Genomic DNA, 17,402 nt, shown 5'->3' with positions numbered 1-17,402 from the left:
CACACAGACATGCACACACACACACACACACACACACACAGACACGTACGCACACACGCACGTACGCACGCACACACACACACACACACACACGCACGTACACACGCACACAGACACACACACACACACACACACACACACGCACGTACACACGCACACAGACACACACACACACACACAGACACGCACGTACACACACGCACGTACACACAGATGTATGGAAAGCCAAAAGTGCCATAATACGCGCGTATATTCGCTTGTTTTCGCGCGAATATACGGACCTCCACGAAAATACGGGCGAACATACGCTCCTTCTGATTTCCATAGCCAATAAGTTCAAAGTTTCTTCAACCAATCAGTGAAGGGTAAAGCCAAACCAAAGCAATCTGTAAATGAAAAGTTCCTGACATTGTGAGGCTGTGCTGTGAATTGTACATTATTCCAGATTCAGGGGACTAAGTATTAATTAGCCTTTGAATATAATAAATATATCAATCACTATATCAATATAACCTGCCTTCATTGTCTTTTAAAATAAAATCGCCTAACCCGTTTCCTGAAGCCTCTGAAGTGTGAAGTGAAGGGTATTTTCTCAATTTTTAGATATCTCCTTAAATCAACTTTTAAATGTACTTCTTATAACATGGCACGGTGTTACATGTCAAAAGGTTCAGTACAGTCTCTGGTCTTGCTAGAAATGCAAAGTCACTCACCAGAGAGCACTGTCTTATGAGATACTTAGCTTAGAAATCCGATTTTTGGAAAACTTTGAAACTCTTGTGAAAACACAGATGTACTCATGTCATCCATCTTTTTTGGTGTTTCAGTTTTGGTTTACCGAAGTCTTTGGTTCACAAAAGTATTGAAATATATGAATTACACTATAGGCCTATATATATGTGTTGTTCATGTCTAAAATGAAAATATGTAAATCATAATTTGGTGTAAAATAGTTCCATCCCTCTACTTTCACCACAGAAAAGTTACATCAGGACTGATTCATGACTTCATATTCCATACCAACGTTCATGTGATGTGTACAAATACAAATTGAGTTTTACAACTTTTTTTTCATCCAACTGTTTATGTTAACATAAGAAACTGTAAAATCTCAATATTTCCAATATCAGAACATTTTCAACCAACTATTCATTATAAATGTAAAGACAGGGGGAGCAGTGTCACGGTCTTTGTCTGTCTTCAAAGACAGTGGGTCTGGCTGCTGTGTAGGTGGGGGTGATGGTGCATGGGCTGCTGGTGGCTGTGTCGGAGGGAGGGAGGTGTGCTAGGCGAGACTTCTTTGCTGGCTGGGTTGATCGTGATGGTTGTGGTGGAGGCCTTTGTACCGAGGTTTATCTTAATCTTGTGGCAGGCACAGATTAGGTTATATTGATATATTGATTGATATATTTATTATATTCAAAGGCTAATTAATACTTAGTCCCCTGAATCTGGAATAATGTACAATTCACAGCACAGCCTCACAATGTCAGGAACTTTTCATCTACAGATTGCTTCGGTCTGGCTTTACTCTTCACTGATTGGTTGAAGAAACTTTGAATTTATTGGCTATGGAAATCAGAAGGAGGGGCTCATTATCATGAGCGCAAATATTCCCTCGTATTTTGGCGGAGGTCCGTATATTCTCGCATATATACGGCCGTTTAAAAAAAAAAACGGGTGAAATATACGTGCGTGTTATGGCACTTTGAGCTTTCCATACTGACACACACACTCACTCACTCACTCACTCACTCTCTCACTCACTCTCACACACACACACACACACACACACACACACACACACACACACACACACACACACTCACTCACTCACTCACTCACTCACTCACTCACTCAATCACTCTCACAAACACACACTCACTCACTCACACACACACACTCACTCACTCACTCACACACACTCACTCACTCACTCACTCACACTCACTCACTCACTCACACACACACACACACACACACACACACACACACACACACACACACACACACACACACACACACTCACACACTCACACACTCACACACACACACACACACACACACACACACACACACACACACACACACACACACACACTACCAGTCTAACAGATCTTCTTGTGCTTTTATTTTGAAGGGGAGATCGAGTGCCTGAGAGGAGAGCTGGAGAGAGAGACGACTGGGAGGGAGGAGAGAGAGGAGGATGAGGTGAAGAGGGAGGAGGTGAAAAGGGAGGAGGAGGTGAAAAGGGAAGAGGAGGTGAGGGAAAAGGAGGCGTTTCAGAGAGAGAGGGAGGCACTGAGTGAGGAGCTGGGGGCGAGAGACGGGGAGGTGGAGGCGCTGAGGAGGCGCATCGAGGGACTGATGGGGGAGGAGGGGGAAAGAGAGAGGGAGTTGAGGAGGCTCCAGGAGGAGGTGGAGGCGCTGAGGAGGCGCATCGAGGGACTGATGGGGGAGGAGGGGGAAAGAGAGAGGGAGGTGAGGAGGCTCCAGGAGGAGGTGGAGGCGCTGAGGAGGCGCATCGAGGGACTGATGGGGGAGGAGGGGGAGAGAGAGAGGGAGGTGAGGAGGCTCCAGGAGGAGGTGGAGAAAACAGACAAGGAGAAAAAGGAGGAGATTAAAATACTAAAGGAGGAGCTGCGAGAGCAAGAGAAGGAGGTGCAGCGACTCAAAGAAGAAGCAAAGAGAACAGAAGAGGAGGTGAAAAAGGAGATGGAGGAGAATGAGAGACTAAAGGAGGAGGTGCAGCTGCTGAGGGTGAGGCTGAACGCTGCAGAGGAGGAGAGGGAGGAGGTGCAGACATTAGAGGAGGAGATTTACAGACTCAGAAACGAAACCTCCAAACTGAAGGAGAAGAGGAGAGAGGAGGAGGAGGAGAGGAGAGACGAAGAGGAGGTGAAGAGGAGGAGAGCCGAGGAGGAGGTGCAGGCCCTCTGTGACCGGATAGAGAGATTAGAAAAGGAGAAGGAGGAGGTTAGGAGGAGAGAGGAGGAGGTGAACAGACTACTAAAGGAGAAACTGAAGGAGGAAGAGGAGGAGAAGGAGGCACTGTGTGACCGGATAGAGAGACTAGAGAGAGAGAAGGAGGAGGAGGAGGAGGTGCACAGACTACTAAAGGACAAACTGAAGGAGGAAGAGGAGGAGAAGGAGGCGCTGTGTGACCGGATGGAGAGACTAGAGAGAGAGAAGGAGGAGGAGGAGGAGGTGCACAGACTACTAAAGGAGAAACTGAAGGAGGAAGAGGAGGAGAAGGAGGCGCTGTGTGACCGGATAGAGAGACTAGAGAGAGAGAAGGAGGCGCTGTGTGACCGGATAGAGAGACTAGAAAAGGAGAAGGAGGAGGTGAACAGACTACTAAAGGAGAAACTGAAGGAGGAAGAGGAGGAGAAGGAGGCGCTGTGTGACAGGATAGAGAGACTGGAGAGAGAGAAGGAGGAGGAGGAGGAGGTGCACAGACTACTAAAGGAGAAACTGAGGGAGGAAGAGGAGGAGAAGGAGACGCTGTGTGACCGGATGGAGAGACTAGAGAGAGAGAAGGAGGCGCTGTGTGACCGGATAAAGAGACTAAAAAAGGAGAAGGAGGAGGTGAACAGACTACTAAAGGAGAAACTGAAGGAGGAAGAGGAGGAGAAGGAGGCGTTGTGTGACAGGATAGAGAGACTGGAGCGAGAGAAGGAGGAGGAGGAGGAGGTGCACAGACTAAAGGAGGAGGTGATTAAAGGACTCAGAAGAGAAGCCTCCAAGCTGAAGGAGAAACTGAGAGAGGAGGTGCAGAGATTAGAAAAGGAGAAGGAGGAGGAGGTGAACAGACTAAAGGAGGTGGAGATAAAGGAGGTCAGGAGGAGAGAGGAGGAGGTGAAGACATTCGAGGAGGAGATGAACAGAGTCAGAACAGAGGCCTCCGAACTGAAGGAGGTGAGGAGAGAGGAGGAAGAGGAGAAAGAGGCGCTTTGTGACCGGATAGAGAGACTAGAGAAAGAGAGGGAGGTCAGGGAGGAGGAGGTGCACAGGCTGATGGAGGAGGTTGGGGAGAGACAAAGGGAGGTGCAGAGAGAGAAGGAGGTGAAGGGATTAGAAAAGGAGGAGGTCATTAAAAGACTAAAGGAGGCGCTACGAGGGGAAGAGGAGAAGGTGCAGAGATTAGAAAAGGAGAGGGAGGGGGAGGTGCAGAGAGTCAGAAAACATGCCCTCAAACTGAAGGAGGACAAGGAGGTGCTGTGTGACCGGATGGAGAGACTAGAGAAGGAGGTGCAGAGGCTGATGGAGGAGGTGGGGGAGAGAGAAAGGGAGGTGCAGCTGCTGAGGGTGAGGCTGAATGTGGCAGAGGAGGAGGTGCAGGAGGTGAGGGAGGAGGTGCAGAGGAGGGAGAGCAGCCTGGAGAGACAGATGAGTGCTGTAAGGGAGAGAGAGGAGGAGGTGCAGCAGCTGAGGGGGAGGCTGAGGGAGGCTCAGGAGAGAAAGGAGGTGATGGAGAGAGAGAGGGAGGAGGTCAATGAGCAACTTAAGCAGAAGGAGGTGAAGGAGGAACTGCTGGAGGAGGTGCTGAGGGAGACGAGGGAGAACCTGGAGGGAGAGAGGAGGGAGGGGGAAGAGAAGGAGGTCAGGATCTCCTCTCACGTAAAGGAGCGGCAGGAGGCGCGAGAGGAGAGGGAGGGAGAGAGGAGGAGAGCCAGAGAGGGGGAGGAGGTGAGGGAGAGGCTGGAGGAGGAGGTGCAGGACTGGAAGGGGGAGGTGGAGAGGGAGGAGGAGAGGAGGAGGAAGCTGCAGGAGAGAGTGAAGGAGGTGGAGGAGGAGAGAAAAAGACTGGAAGAGGAGGTGCAGGTGCAAAGAGAGGAGCTGAAGAGGGTGGAAAATAAACTGAAGGAGTGGGAGGAGGAGGGGAAGGGAGACGAGGAGGTGCTGAGGAGGGTGAGGGAGGAGAAGGGAGGGTTGTTGGAAGAGCTGAAGAGAAGGGAGGAGGAGAGGAAGGGAGACGAGGAGGTGCTGAGGAGGGTGAGGGAGGAGAAGGGAGGGTTGTTGGAAGAGCTGAAGAGGAGGGAGGAGGAGAGGAAGGGAGATGAGGAGGTGCTGAGGAGGGTGAGGGAGGAGAAGGGAGGGTTGTTGGAAGAGCTGAAGAGAAGGGAGGAGGAGAGGAAGGGAGACGAGGAGGTGCTGAGGAGGGTGAGGGAGGAGAAGGGAGGGTTGTTGGAAGAGCTGAAGAGGAGGGAGGAGGAGAGGAAGGGAGACGAGGAGGTGCTGAGGAGGGTGAGGGAGGAGAAGGGAGGGTTGTTGGAAGAGCTGAAGAGGAGGGAGGAGGAGAGGAAGGGAGACGAGGAGGTGCTGAGGAGGGTGAGGGAGGAGAAGGGAGGGTTGTTGGAAGAGCTGAAGAGGAGGGAGGAGGACCTGAAGTCTCTCAGAGAGGAGGTGCAGAAGGAGCAGAGGAAGAGGGAGGAGATCCAAACTCAGGTATGTTCACATGACATTGAATCAGCTGTTTGTAGTTCTCTGAATCAGCTGTTTGTAGTTCTTCTCTGTAACAGCAGTTTGTAGTTCTCTGAATCAGCTGTTTGTAGTTCTCTGAATCAGCTGTTTGTAGTTCTCTGAATCAGCTGTTTGTAGTTCTTCTCTGTAACAGCAGTTTGTAGTTCTCTGAATCAGCTGTTTGTAGTTCCATGAAAAAGCAGTTTGTAGTTCTATGAAACAGCAGTTTGTAGTTCTATGTAACAGCAGTTTGTAGTTCTCTGTAACAGCTGTTTGTAGTTCTCTGAATCAGCAGTTTCTAGTTCTCTGAATCAGCTGTTTGTAGTTCTCTGAATCAGCAGTTTCTAGTTCTCTGAATCAGCTGTTTTTAGTTCTCTGAATCAGCTGTTTGTAGTTCTCTGTAACAGCAGTTTGTAGTTATCTGAAACAGCTGTTTGTAGTTCTCTGTAACAGCTGTTTGTAGTTCTCTGAATCAGCAGTTTCTAGTTCTCTGAATTAGCTGTTTGTAGTTCTCTGAGTCAGCTGTTTGTAGTTCTCTGAATCAGCAGTTTCTAGTTCTCTGAATCAGCTGTTTGTAGTTCTCTGAATCAGCTGTTTGTAGTTCTCTGAATCAGCTGTTTCTAGTTCTCTGAAACAGCTGTTTGTAGTTCTCTGAATCAGCTGTTTGTAGTTCTCTGAATCAGCTGTTTGTAGTTCTCTGTAACAGCTGTTTGTAGTTCTCTGTAACAGCAGTTTGTAGTTCTATGTAACAGCTGTTTATAGTTCTCTGAATCAGCTGTTTGTAGTTCTCTGTAACATCTGTTTGTAGTTCTCTGTAACAGCTGTTTGTAGTTCTCTGAATCAGCTGTTTGTAGTTCTAATAGTAATGCCCTCTGTGCTTCAGGTCTCAGGTGTGAGCAGCAGGAGGGACGGAGCTCTAAAGGAGGTGAACCAGATGAAGCTCCTGCTGCAGCGTCTCAGCGAGGAGAAACAGGAGGAGGTGCAGCGTCTCAGCGAGGAGAAACAGGAGGAGGTGCAGCGTCTCAAGGAGGAGAGCCAGGAGGAGGTGCAGCGTCTCAAGGAGGAGAACCAGGAGGAGGTGCAGCGTCTCAAGGAGGAGAACCAGGAGGAGGTGCAACGTCTCATGGAGAAGAACCTGCAGGAGAAACTGGAGGAGGTGCAGCGTCTCAAGGAGGAGAACCTGGAGGAGGTGCAGCGTCTCAAGGAGGAGAACCAGGAGGAGGTGCAACGTCTCATAGAGAATAACCTGCAGGAGAAACAGGAGGAGGTGCAGCGTCTCATGGAGAAGAACCTGCAGGAGAAACAGGAGGAGGTGCAGCGTCTCATGGAGAAGAACCTGCAGGAGAAACAGGAGGAGGTGCAGCGTCTCATGATGAACAACCAGGAGGAGGTGCAGCATCTCAAGGAGGAGAACCATGAGGAGGTGCAACGTCTCAAGGAGGAGAACCATGAGGAGGTGCAGACTCTCAAGGAGAAGAACCATGAGAAGGTCCAACGTCTCAAGGAGGAGAAAAAACAGGAGGTGCAGAGTCTCAAGGAGAAGAACCATGAGGAGGTGCAGAGTCTCAAGGAGAAGAACCATGAGGAGGTGCAACGTCTCAAGGAGGAGAACCATGAGGAGGTTCAACGTCTCAAGGAGAAGAACCTTCAGGAGAAACAGGAGGAGGTGCAGTTTGTAGTTCTCTGAATCAGCTGTTTGTAGTTCTCTGAATCAGCTGTTTGTAGTTCTATGTAACAGCTGTTTGCAGTTCTATGTAACAGCTGTTTGTAGTTCTCTGTAACAGCAGTCTGTAGTTCTCTGAAACAGCTGTTTTTAGTTCTCTGAAACAGCTGTTTGTAGTTCTATGTAACAGCTGTTTGTAGTTCTCTGTAACAGCAGTTTGTAGTTCTATGTAACAGCTGTTTGTAGTTCTATGTAACAGCAGTTTGTAGTTCTCTGAATCAGCTGTTTGTAGTTCTATGTAACAGCTGTTTGTAGTTCTCTGGTGGAGGGATTATATCTCTTCCTGGCCTGGGAGCACCTTGAGATCCCCCAGTCAGAGCTGGTTGATGTGACCAGGGAAAATAACATTTGGGGCTCTCTGCTGGAACTGCTACCCCCAAGACCCAACCACGAGAAGCGGGAGAAGATGGATAGATGAATCAGCTGTTTGTAGTTCTCTGAATCAGCTGTTTGTAGTTCTCTGAATCAGTTGTTTGTAGTTCTCTGAATCAGCTGTTTGTAGTTCTCTGTAACAGCAGTTTGTAGTTCTCCGAATCAGCTGTTTGTAGTTCTCTGAATCAGTTGTTTGTAGTTCTCTGAATCAGCTGTTTGTAGTTCTCTGTAACAGCAGTTTGTAGTTCTCTGAATCAGCTGTTTGTAGTTCTCTGTAACAGCTGTTTGTAGTTCTCTGAATCAGCTGTTTGTAGTTCTCTGTAACAGCTGTTTGTAGTTCTCTGTAACAGCTGTTTGTAGTTCTCTGTAACAGCTGTTTGTAGTTCTCTGAATCAGCTGTTTGTAGTTCTCTGAATCAGCTGTTTGTAGTTCTAATAGTAATGCCCTCTCTGTGCTTCAGGTCTCAGGTGTGAGCAGCAGGAGGGATGAAGCTCTAAAGGAGGTGAACCAGATGAAGCTCCTGCTGCAGCGTCTCAGCGAGGAGAAACAGGAGGAGGTGCAGCGTCTCAAGGAGGAGAACCAGAAGGAGGTGCAGCGTCTCAAGGAGGAGAACAAGGAGGAGGTGCAGCGTCTCAAGGAGAAGAACCAGGAGGAGGTGCAGCGTCTCATGATGAACAACCAGGAAGAGGTGCAGAGTCTCAAGGAGGAGAACCATGAGGAGGTGCAACGTCTCAAGGAGAAGAACCTGCAGGAGAAACAGGAGGAGGTGCAGTTTGTAGTTCTCTGAATCAGCTGTTTGTAGTTCTCTGAATCAGCTGTTTGTAGTTCTATGTAACAGCTGTTTGTAGCTCTATGTAACAGCTGTTTGTAGTTCTCTGTAACAGCAGTCTGTAGTTCTCTGAAACAGCTGTTTGTAGTTCTATGTAACAGCTGTTTGTAGTTCTATGTAACAGCAGTTTGTAGTTCTCTGAAACAGCTGTTTGTAGTTCTATGTAACAGCTGTTTGTAGTTCTCTGTAACAGCAGTCTGTAGTTCTCTGTAACAGCAGTTTGTAGTTCTATGTAACAGCTGTTTGTAGTTCTATGTAACAGCAGTTTGTAGTTCTCTGAAACAGCTGTTTGTAGTTCTCTGTAACAGCAGTTTGTAGTTCTATGTAACAGCTGTTTGTAGTTCTCTGAATCAGCTGTTTGTAGTTCTCTGAATCAGCTGTTTGTAGTTCTCTGAATCAGCTGTTTGTAGTTCTCTGTAACAGCTGTTTGTAGTTCTCTGAATCAGCTGTTTGTAGTTCTCTGAATCAGTTGTTTGTAGTTCTCTGAATCAGCTGTTTGTAGTTCTCTGTAACAGCTGTTTGTAGTTCTCTGAATCAGCTGTTTGTAGTTCTCTGAATCAGTTGTTTGTAGTTCTCTGAATCAGCTGTTTTTAGTTATCTGAATCAGCTGTTTGTAGTTCTCTGAATCAGTTGTTTGTAGTTCTCTGAATCAGCTGTTTGTAGTTCTCTGTAACAGCAGTTTGTAGTTCTCTGAATCAGCTGTTTGTAGTTCTCTGTAACAGCAGTTTGTAGTTCTCTGTAACAGCAGTTTGTAGTTCTCTGAAACAGCTGTTTGTAGTTCTCTGTAACAGCAGTTTGTTGTTCTCTGTAACAGCTGTTTGTAGTTCTCTGAATAAGCAGTTTGTAGTTTCATGAAAAACCAGTTTGTAGTTCTCTAAATCAGTTGTTTGTAGTTCTCTGAATCAGCTGTTTGTAGTTCTCTGAATCAGCTATTTGTAGTTCTCTGTAACAGCAGTTTGTAGTTCTCTGTAGCAGCAGTTTGTAGTTCTCTGAAACAGCTGTTTGTAGTTCACTGAAACAGCTGTTTGTAGTTCTATGTAACAGATGTTTGTAGTTCTCTGTAACAGCAGTTTGTAGTTCTCTGAAACAGCTGTTTGTAGTTCTCTGTAACATCAGTCTGTAGTTCTGTGAAACAGCTGTTTGTAGTTCTATGTAACAGCTGTTTGTAGTTTTATGTAACAGCTGTTTGTAGTTCTCTGGTGGAAGGATTATATGTCTTCCTGGCCTGGGAGCACCTTGGGATCCCCCAGTCAGAGCTGGTTGATGTGACCAGGGAAAATAACATTTGGGGCTCGCTGCTGGAACTGCTACCCCCGAGACCCGACCACGAGAAGCGGGAGAAGATGGAAAGATGAATCAGCTGTTTGTAGTTCTCTGAATCAGCTTATTGTAGTTCTCTGAATCAGCTGTTTGTAGTTCTCTGAATCAGCTGTTTGTAGTTCTCTGAATCAGCAGTTTGTAGTTCTCTGAATCAGCAGTTTGTAGTTCTCTGTAACAGCTGTTTGTAGTTCTCTGAATCAGCTGTTTGTAGTTATCTGAATAAGCAGTTTGTAGTTCTCTGAATCAGCTGTTTGTAGTTCTCTGAATCAGCTGTTTGTAGTTCTCTGAATCAGTTGTTTGTAGTTCTCTGTAACAGCAGTTTGTAGTTCTCTGAATCAGCTGTTTGTAGTTCTCTGAAACAGCAGTTTGTAGTTCTATGTAACAGCTGTTTGTAGTTCTCTGAATCAGCTGTTTGTAGTTCTCTGAATCAGCTGTTTGTAGTTCTCTGAATCAGTTGTTTGTAGTTCTCTGAATCAGCTGTTTGTAGTTCTCTGAATCAGTTGTTTGTAGTTCTCTGAATCAGCTGTTTGTAGTTCTCTGAATCAGCTGTTTGTAGTTCTCTGAATCAGCTGTTTGTAGTTCTCTGAATCAGTTGTTTGTAGTTCTCTGTAACAGTTGTTTGTAGTTCTCTGAATCAGCAGTTTGTAGTTATCTGAAACAGCTGTTTGTAGTTCTCTGAATCAGCCGTTTGTAGTTCTCTGAATCAGCTGTTTGTAGTTCTCTGTAACAGTTGTTTGTAGTTCTCTGAATCAGCAGTTTGTAGTTCTCTGAATCAGCCGTTTGTAGTTCTCTGAATCAACTGTTTGTAGTTCTCTGAATCAGCTGTTTGTAGTTCTCTGAATCAGCAGTTTGTAGTTCTCTGTAACAGCTGTTTGTAGTTCTCTGAATCAGCTGTTTGTAGTTCTCTGAATCAGCTGTTTGTAGTTCTCTGAATCAGTTGTTTGTAGTTCTCTGTAACAGCAGTTTGTAGTTCTCTGAATCAGCTGTTTGTAGTTCTCTGAAACAGCTGTTTGTAGTTCTATGTAACAGCTGTTTGTAGTTCTCTGAATCAGCTGTTTGTAGTTCTCTGAATCAGCAGTTTGTAGTTCTCTGAATCTGTTGTTTGTAGTTCTCTGAATCAGCAGTTTGTAGTTCTCTGAATCTGTTGTTTGTAGTTCTCTGAATCAGCTGTTTGTAGTTCTCTGAATCAGCTGTTTGTAGTTCTCTGAATCAGGTGTTTGTAGTTCTCTGTAACAGTTGTTTGTAGTTCTCTGAATCAGCAGTTTGTAGTTCTCTGAATCAGCTGTTTGTAGTTCTCTGAATCAGCAGTTTGTAGTTCTCTGAATCAGCTGTTTGTAGTTCTCTGAATCAGTTGTTTGTAGTTCTCTGAATCAGCTGTTTGTAGTTCTCTGAATCAGTTGTTTGTAGTTCTCTGAATCAGCTGTTTGTAGTTCTCTGAATCAGCTGTTTGTAGTTCTCTGAATAAGTTGTTTGTAGTTCTCTGAATCAGCTGTTTGTAGTTCTCTGAATCAGCAGTTTGTAGTTCTCTGAATCAGCAGTTTGTAGTTATCTGAAACAGCTGTTTGTAGTTCTCTGAATCAGCCGTTTGTAGTTCTCTGAATCAGCTGTTTGTAGTTCTCTGTAACAGCTGTTTGTAGCTCTATGTAACAGCTGTTTGTAGTTCTCTGTAACAGCAGTCTGTAGTTCTCTGAAACAGCTGTTTGTAGTTCTATGTAACAGCTGTTTGTAGTTCTATGTCACAGCAGTTTGTAGTTCTCTGAAACAGCTGTTTGTAGTTCTATGTAACAGCTGTTTGTAGTTCTCTGTAACAGCAGTCTGTAGTTCTCTGTAACAGCAGTTTGTAGTTCTATGTAACAGCTGTTTGTAGTTCTATGTAACAGCAGTTTGTAGTTCTCTGAAACAGCTGTTTGTAGTTCTCTGTAACAGCAGTTTGTAGTTCTATGTAACAGCTGTTTGTAGTTCTCTGAATCAGCTGTTTGTAGTTCTCTGAATCAGCTGTTTGTAGTTCTCTGAATCAGCTGTTTGTAGTTCTCTGTAACAGCTGTTTGTAGTTCTCTGAATCAGCTGTTTGTAGTTCTCTGAATCAGTTGTTTGTAGTTCTCTGAATCAGCTGTTTGTAGTTCTCTGTAACAGCTGTTTGTAGTTCTCTGAATCAGCTGTTTGTAGTTCTCTGAATCAGTTGTTTGTAGTTCTCTGAATCAGCTGTTTTTAGTTATCTGAATCAGCTGTTTGTAGTTCTCTGAATCAGTTGTTTGTAGTTCTCTGAATCAGCTGTTTGTAGTTCTCTGTAACAGCAGTTTGTAGTTCTCTGAATCAGCTGTTTGTAGTTCTCTGTAACAGCAGTTTGTAGTTCTCTGTAACAGCAGTTTGTAGTTCTCTGAAACAGCTGTTTGTAGTTCTCTGTAACAGCAGTTTGTTGTTCTCTGTAACAGCTGTTTGTAGTTCTCTGAATAAGCAGTTTGTAGTTTCATGAAAAACCAGTTTGTAGTTCTCTAAATCAGTTGTTTGTAGTTCTCTGAATCAGCTGTTTGTAGTTCTCTGAATCAGCTATTTGTAGTTCTCTGTAACAGCAGTTTGTAGTTCTCTGTAGCAGCAGTTTGTAGTTCTCTGAAACAGCTGTTTGTAGTTCACTGAAACAGCTGTTTGTAGTTCTATGTAACAGATGTTTGTAGTTCTCTGTAACAGCAGTTTGTAGTTCTCTGAAACAGCTGTTTGTAGTTCTCTGTAACATCAGTCTGTAGTTCTGTGAAACAGCTGTTTGTAGTTCTATGTAACAGCTGTTTGTAGTTTTATGTAACAGCTGTTTGTAGTTCTCTGGTGGAGGGATTATATGTCTTCCTGGCCTGGGAGCACCTTGGGATCCCCCAGTCAGAGCTGGTTGATGTGACCAGGGAAAATAACATTTGGGGCTCGCTGCTGGAACTGCTACCCCCGAGACCCAACCACGAGAAGCGGGAGAAGATGGAAAGATGAATCAGCTGTTTGTAGTTCTCTGAATCAGCTTATTGTAGTTCTCTGAATCAGCTGTTTGTAGTTCTCTGAATCAGCTGTTTGTAGTTCTCTGAATCAGCAGTTTGTAGTTCTCTGAATCAGCAGTTTGTAGTTCTCTGTAACAGCTGTTTGTAGTTCTCTGAATCAGCTGTTTGTAGTTATCTGAATAAGCAGTTTGTAGTTCTCTGAATCAGCTGTTTGTAGTTCTCTGAATCAGCTGTTTGTAGTTCTCTGAATCAGTTGTTTGTAGTTTTCTGTAACAGCAGTTTGTAGTTCTCTGAATCAGCTGTTTGTAGTTCTCTGAAACAGCAGTTTGTAGTTCTATGTAACAGCTGTTTGTAGTTCTCTGAATCAGCTGTTTGTAGTTCTCTGAATCAGCTGTTTGTAGTTCTCTGAATCAGTTGTTTGTAGTTCTCTGAATCAGCTGTTTGTAGTTCTCTGAATCAGTTGTTTGTAGTTCTCTGAATCAGCTGTTTGTAGTTCTCTGAATCAGCTGTTTGTAGTTCTCTGAATCAGCTGTTTGTAGTTCTCTGAATCAGCAGTTTGTAGTTCTCTGAATCAGCCGTTTGTAGTTCTCTGAATCAACTGTTTGTAGTTCTCTGAATCAGCTGTTTGTAGTTCTCTGAATCAGCAGTTTGTAGTTCTCTGTAACAGCTGTTTGTAGTTCTCTGAATCAGCTGTTTGTAGTTCTCTGAATCAGCTGTTTGTAGTTCTCTGAATCAGTTGTTTGTAGTTCTCTGTAACAGCAGTTTGTAGTTCTCTGAATCAGCTGTTTGTAGTTCTCTGAAACAGCTGTTTGTAGTTCTATGTAACAGCTGTTTGTAGTTCTCTGAATCAGCTGTTTGTAGTTCTCTGAATCAGCAGTTTGTAGTTCTCTGAATCTGTTGTTTGTAGTTCTCTGAATCAGCAGTTTGTAGTTCTCTGAATCTGTTGTTTGTAGTTCTCTGAATCAGCTGTTTGTAGTTCTCTGAATCAGCTGTTTGTAGTTCTCTGAATCAGGTGTTTGTAGTTCTCTGTAACAGTTGTTTGTAGTTCTCTGAATCAGCAGTTTGTAGTTCTCTGAATCAGCTGTTTGTAGTTCTCTGAATCAGCAGTTTGTAGTTCTCTGAATCAGCTGTTTGTAGTTCTCTGAATCAGTTGTTTGTAGTTCTCTGAATCAGCTGTTTGTAGTTCTCTGAATCAGTTGTTTGTAGTTCTCTGAATCAGCTGTTTGTAGTTCTCTGAATCAGCTGTTTGTAGTTCTCTGAATCAGTTGTTTGTAGTTCTCTGAATCAGCTGTTTGTAGTTCTCTGAATCAGCAGTTTGTAGTTCTCTGAATCAGCAGTTTGTAGTTATCTGAAACAGCTGTTTGTAGTTCTCTGAATCAGCCGTTTGTAGTTCTCTGAATCAGCTGTTTGTAGTTCTCTGTAACAGCTGTTTGTAGCTCTATGTAACAGCTGTTTGTAGTTCTCTGTAACAGCAGTCTGTAGTTCTCTGAAACAGCTGTTTGTAGTTCTATGTAACAGCTGTTTGTAGTTCTATGTCACAGCAGTTTGTAGTTCTCTGAAACAGCTGTTTGTAGTTCTATGTAACAGCTGTTTGTAGTTCTCTGTAACAGCAGTCTGTAGTTCTCTGTAACAGCAGTTTGTAGTTCTATGTAACAGCTGTTTGTAGTTCTATGTAACAGCAGTTTGTAGTTCTCTGAAACAGCTGTTTGTAGTTCTCTGTAACAGCAGTTTGTAGTTCTATGTAACAGCTGTTTGTAGTTCTCTGAATCAGCTGTTTGTAGTTCTCTGAATCAGCTGTTTGTAGTTCTCTGAATCAGCTGTTTGTAGTTCTCTGTAACAGCTGTTTGTAGTTCTCTGAATCAGCTGTTTGTAGTTCTCTGAATCAGTTGTTTGTAGTTCTCTGAATCAGCTGTTTGTAGTTCTCTGTAACAGCTGTTTGTAGTTCTCTGAATCAGCTGTTTGTAGTTCTCTGAATCAGTTGTTTGTAGTTCTCTGGTGGAAGGATTATATGTCTTCCTGGCCTGGGAGCACCTTGGGATCCCCCAGTCAGAGCTGGTTGATGTGACCAGGGAAAATAACATTTGGGGCTCGCTGCTGGAACTGCTACCCCCGAGACCCAACCACGAGAAGCGGGAGAAGATGGAAAGATGAATCAGCTGTTTGTAGTTCTCTGAATCAGCTTATTGTAGTTCTCTGAATCAGCTGTTTGTAGTTCTCTGAATCAGCTGTTTGTAGTTCTCTGAATCAGCAGTTTGTAGTTCTCTGAATCAGCAGTTTGTAGTTCTCTGTAACAGCTGTTTGTAGTTCTCTGAATCAGCTGTTTGTAGTTATCTGAATAAGCAGTTTGTAGTTCTCTGAATCAGCTGTTTGTAGTTCTCTGAATCAGCTGTTTGTAGTTCTCTGAATCAGTTGTTTGTAGTTTTCTGTAACAGCAGTTTGTAGTTCTCTGAATCAGCTGTTTGTAGTTCTCTGAAACAGCAGTTTGTAGTTCTATGTAACAGCTGTTTGTAGTTCTCTGAATCAGCTGTTTGTAGTTCTCTGAATCAGTTGTTTGTAGTTCTCTGAATCAGCTGTTTGTAGTTCTCTGAATCAGTTGTTTGTAGTTCTCTGAATCAGCTGTTTGTAGTTCTCTGAATCAGCTGTTTGTAGTTCTCTGAATCAGCTGTTTGTAGTTCTCTGAATCAGTTGTTTGTAGTTCTCTGTAACAGTTGTTTGTAGTTCTCTGAATCAGCAGTTTGTAGTTATCTGAAACAGCTGTTTGTAGTTCTCTGAATCAGCCGTTTGTAGTTCTCTGTAACAGTTGTTTGTAGTTCTCTGAATCAGCAGTTTGTAGTTCTCTGAATCAGCCGTTTGTAGTTCTCTGAATCAGCTGTTTGTAGTTCTCTGAATCAGCTGTTTGTAGTTCTCTGAATCAGCAGTTTGTAGTTCTCTGTAACAGCTGTTTGTAGTTCTCTGAATCAGCTGTTTGTAGTTCTCTGAATCAGCTGTTTGTAGTTCTCTGAATCAGTTGTTTGTAGTTCTCTGTAACAGCAGTTTGTAGTTCTCTGAATCAGCTGTTTGTAGTTCTCTGAAACAGCTGTTTGTAGTTCTATGTAACAGCTGTTTGTAGTTCTCTGAATCAGCTGTTTGTAGTTCTATGAATCAGCAGTTTGTAGTTCTCTGAATATGTTGTTTGTAGTTCTCTGAATCAGCAGTTTGTAGTTCTCTGAATCTGTTGTTTGTAGTTCTCTGAATCAGCTGTTTGTAGTTCTCTGAATCAGCTGTTTGTAGTTCTCTGAATCAGGTGTTTGTAGTTCTCTGTAACAGTTGTTTGTAGTTCTCTGAATCAGCAGTTTGTAGTTCTCTGAATCAGCTGTTTGTAGTTCTCTGAATCAGCCGTTTGTTGTTCTCTGAATCAGCTGTTTGTAGTTCTCTGAATCAGCTGTTTGTAGTTCTCTGAATCAGTTGTTTGTAGTTCTCTGAATCAGCAGTTTGTAGTTCTCTGAATCAGCTGTTTGTAGTTCTCTGAATCAGCTGTTTGTAGTTCTCTGAATCAGTTGTTTGTAGTTCTCTGAATCAGCTGTTTGTAGTTCTCTGAATCAGCAGTTTGTAGTTCTCTGAATCAGCAGTTTGTAGTTCTCTGAATCAGTTGTTTGTAGTTCTCTGAATCAGCTGTTTGTAGTTCTCTGAATCAGCAGTTTGTAGTTCTCTGAATCAGCAGTTTGTAGTTCTCTGAATCAGCTGTTTGTAGTTCTCTGAATCAGCTGTTTGTAGTTCTCTGAATCAGCTGTTTGTAGTTCTAATAGTAATGCCCTCTCTGTGCTTCAGGTCTCAGGTGTGAGCAGCAGGAGGGACGGAGCTCTAAAGGAGGTGAACCAGATGAAGCTCCTGCTGCAGCGTCTCAGCGAGGAGAAACAGGAGGAGGTGCAGCGTCTCAAGGAGGAGAACCAGGAGGAGGTGCAGCGTCTCAAGGAGGAGAACCAGGAGGAGGTGCAGCGTCTCACGATAAAGAGCCAGGAGGAGGTGCAACGTCTCATGGAGGAGAACCAGGAGGAGGTGAAACGTCTCAAGGAGGAGCTGAGAGTCAAAGACCTTGAGACGAGGAGAAGGGAGATGATGGAGGAGAAACAACGGGAGAAGGAGGAGGCCGATGAAAGGAGGAGGAGCAGGGGGGAGGAGGAGAGAGGAGGAGAGGTGAGGGGGCTTCTAGAAAGTATATTCTTCTAAACTCTTCATGAAAACTGAAGTGATCACATGATCTGTTTCTAACTCCTGAAGGAGAAGCAGGAGAAGGGGGAGAAGGAGGAGCAGGAGAAGGGGGAGAAGGAGGAGACCAGGAGGCTGCTGAGGGAGAGAGAAGCTCAGGTAGAACATCGTTTGTAAATCATTTATTCTCTTAATCATCATTTTGGTGCTTTTTAATTATTGATTTAAAAATATTTCTATAAATAATGTTCATTTAAACATTTCTCTAAGTCGTAATGCATCTTGTTTAGTGTTCTTATTTCCTGACTCTCCATGAAGTGAATTGATGAAGTTGTTTTGAATCATATGCATGTTGTAATAATGCCAGTGTGTCCTGCAGCTGTTCTCTCTCACTCAGAGCTCAGAGGAGCTGAGGAGAGACAGAGATCGTGTCCGTCTGGCTCTGGAGAGAACAGAGGCAGCTATGATTGGCTACAGGGAGAGAGCCCACCAATGGGAACACAGCAGAGGGGCGGGCTCTGACTCAGAGGAG

General features: G+C 44.2%; 1 protein-coding gene across 1 annotated transcript in view; it reads left to right on the top strand.

Moving 5' to 3' along the window:
* LOC307029783 (uncharacterized protein) overlaps positions 1-17,402 on the top strand; it is a 55,548-nt gene that overhangs the window by 35,652 nt on the left and 2,494 nt on the right. The window contains exons 20-27 of the mRNA XM_079665866.1: positions 2,141-2,796; positions 2,953-4,620; positions 4,867-5,448; positions 6,347-7,129; positions 8,019-8,324; positions 16,493-16,858; positions 16,943-17,029; positions 17,250-17,402. Coding sequence (XP_079521992.1) covers positions 2,141-2,796; positions 2,953-4,620; positions 4,867-5,448; positions 6,347-7,129; positions 8,019-8,324; positions 16,493-16,858; positions 16,943-17,029; positions 17,250-17,402 — 4,601 coding nt within the window. The remainder of the gene's footprint in view (positions 1-2,140; positions 2,797-2,952; positions 4,621-4,866; positions 5,449-6,346; positions 7,130-8,018; positions 8,325-16,492; positions 16,859-16,942; positions 17,030-17,249) is intronic.

The sequence above is a fragment of the Notothenia rossii genome, assembly GCF_949606895.1.
Source record: "Notothenia rossii genome assembly, chromosome: 2".
Classification (NCBI taxonomy): domain Eukaryota; kingdom Metazoa; phylum Chordata; class Actinopteri; order Perciformes; family Nototheniidae; genus Notothenia; species Notothenia rossii.
The sequence above is the reverse complement of the archived record's forward strand: the minus strand, read 5'-3'. Positions and strand labels throughout refer to the sequence as shown.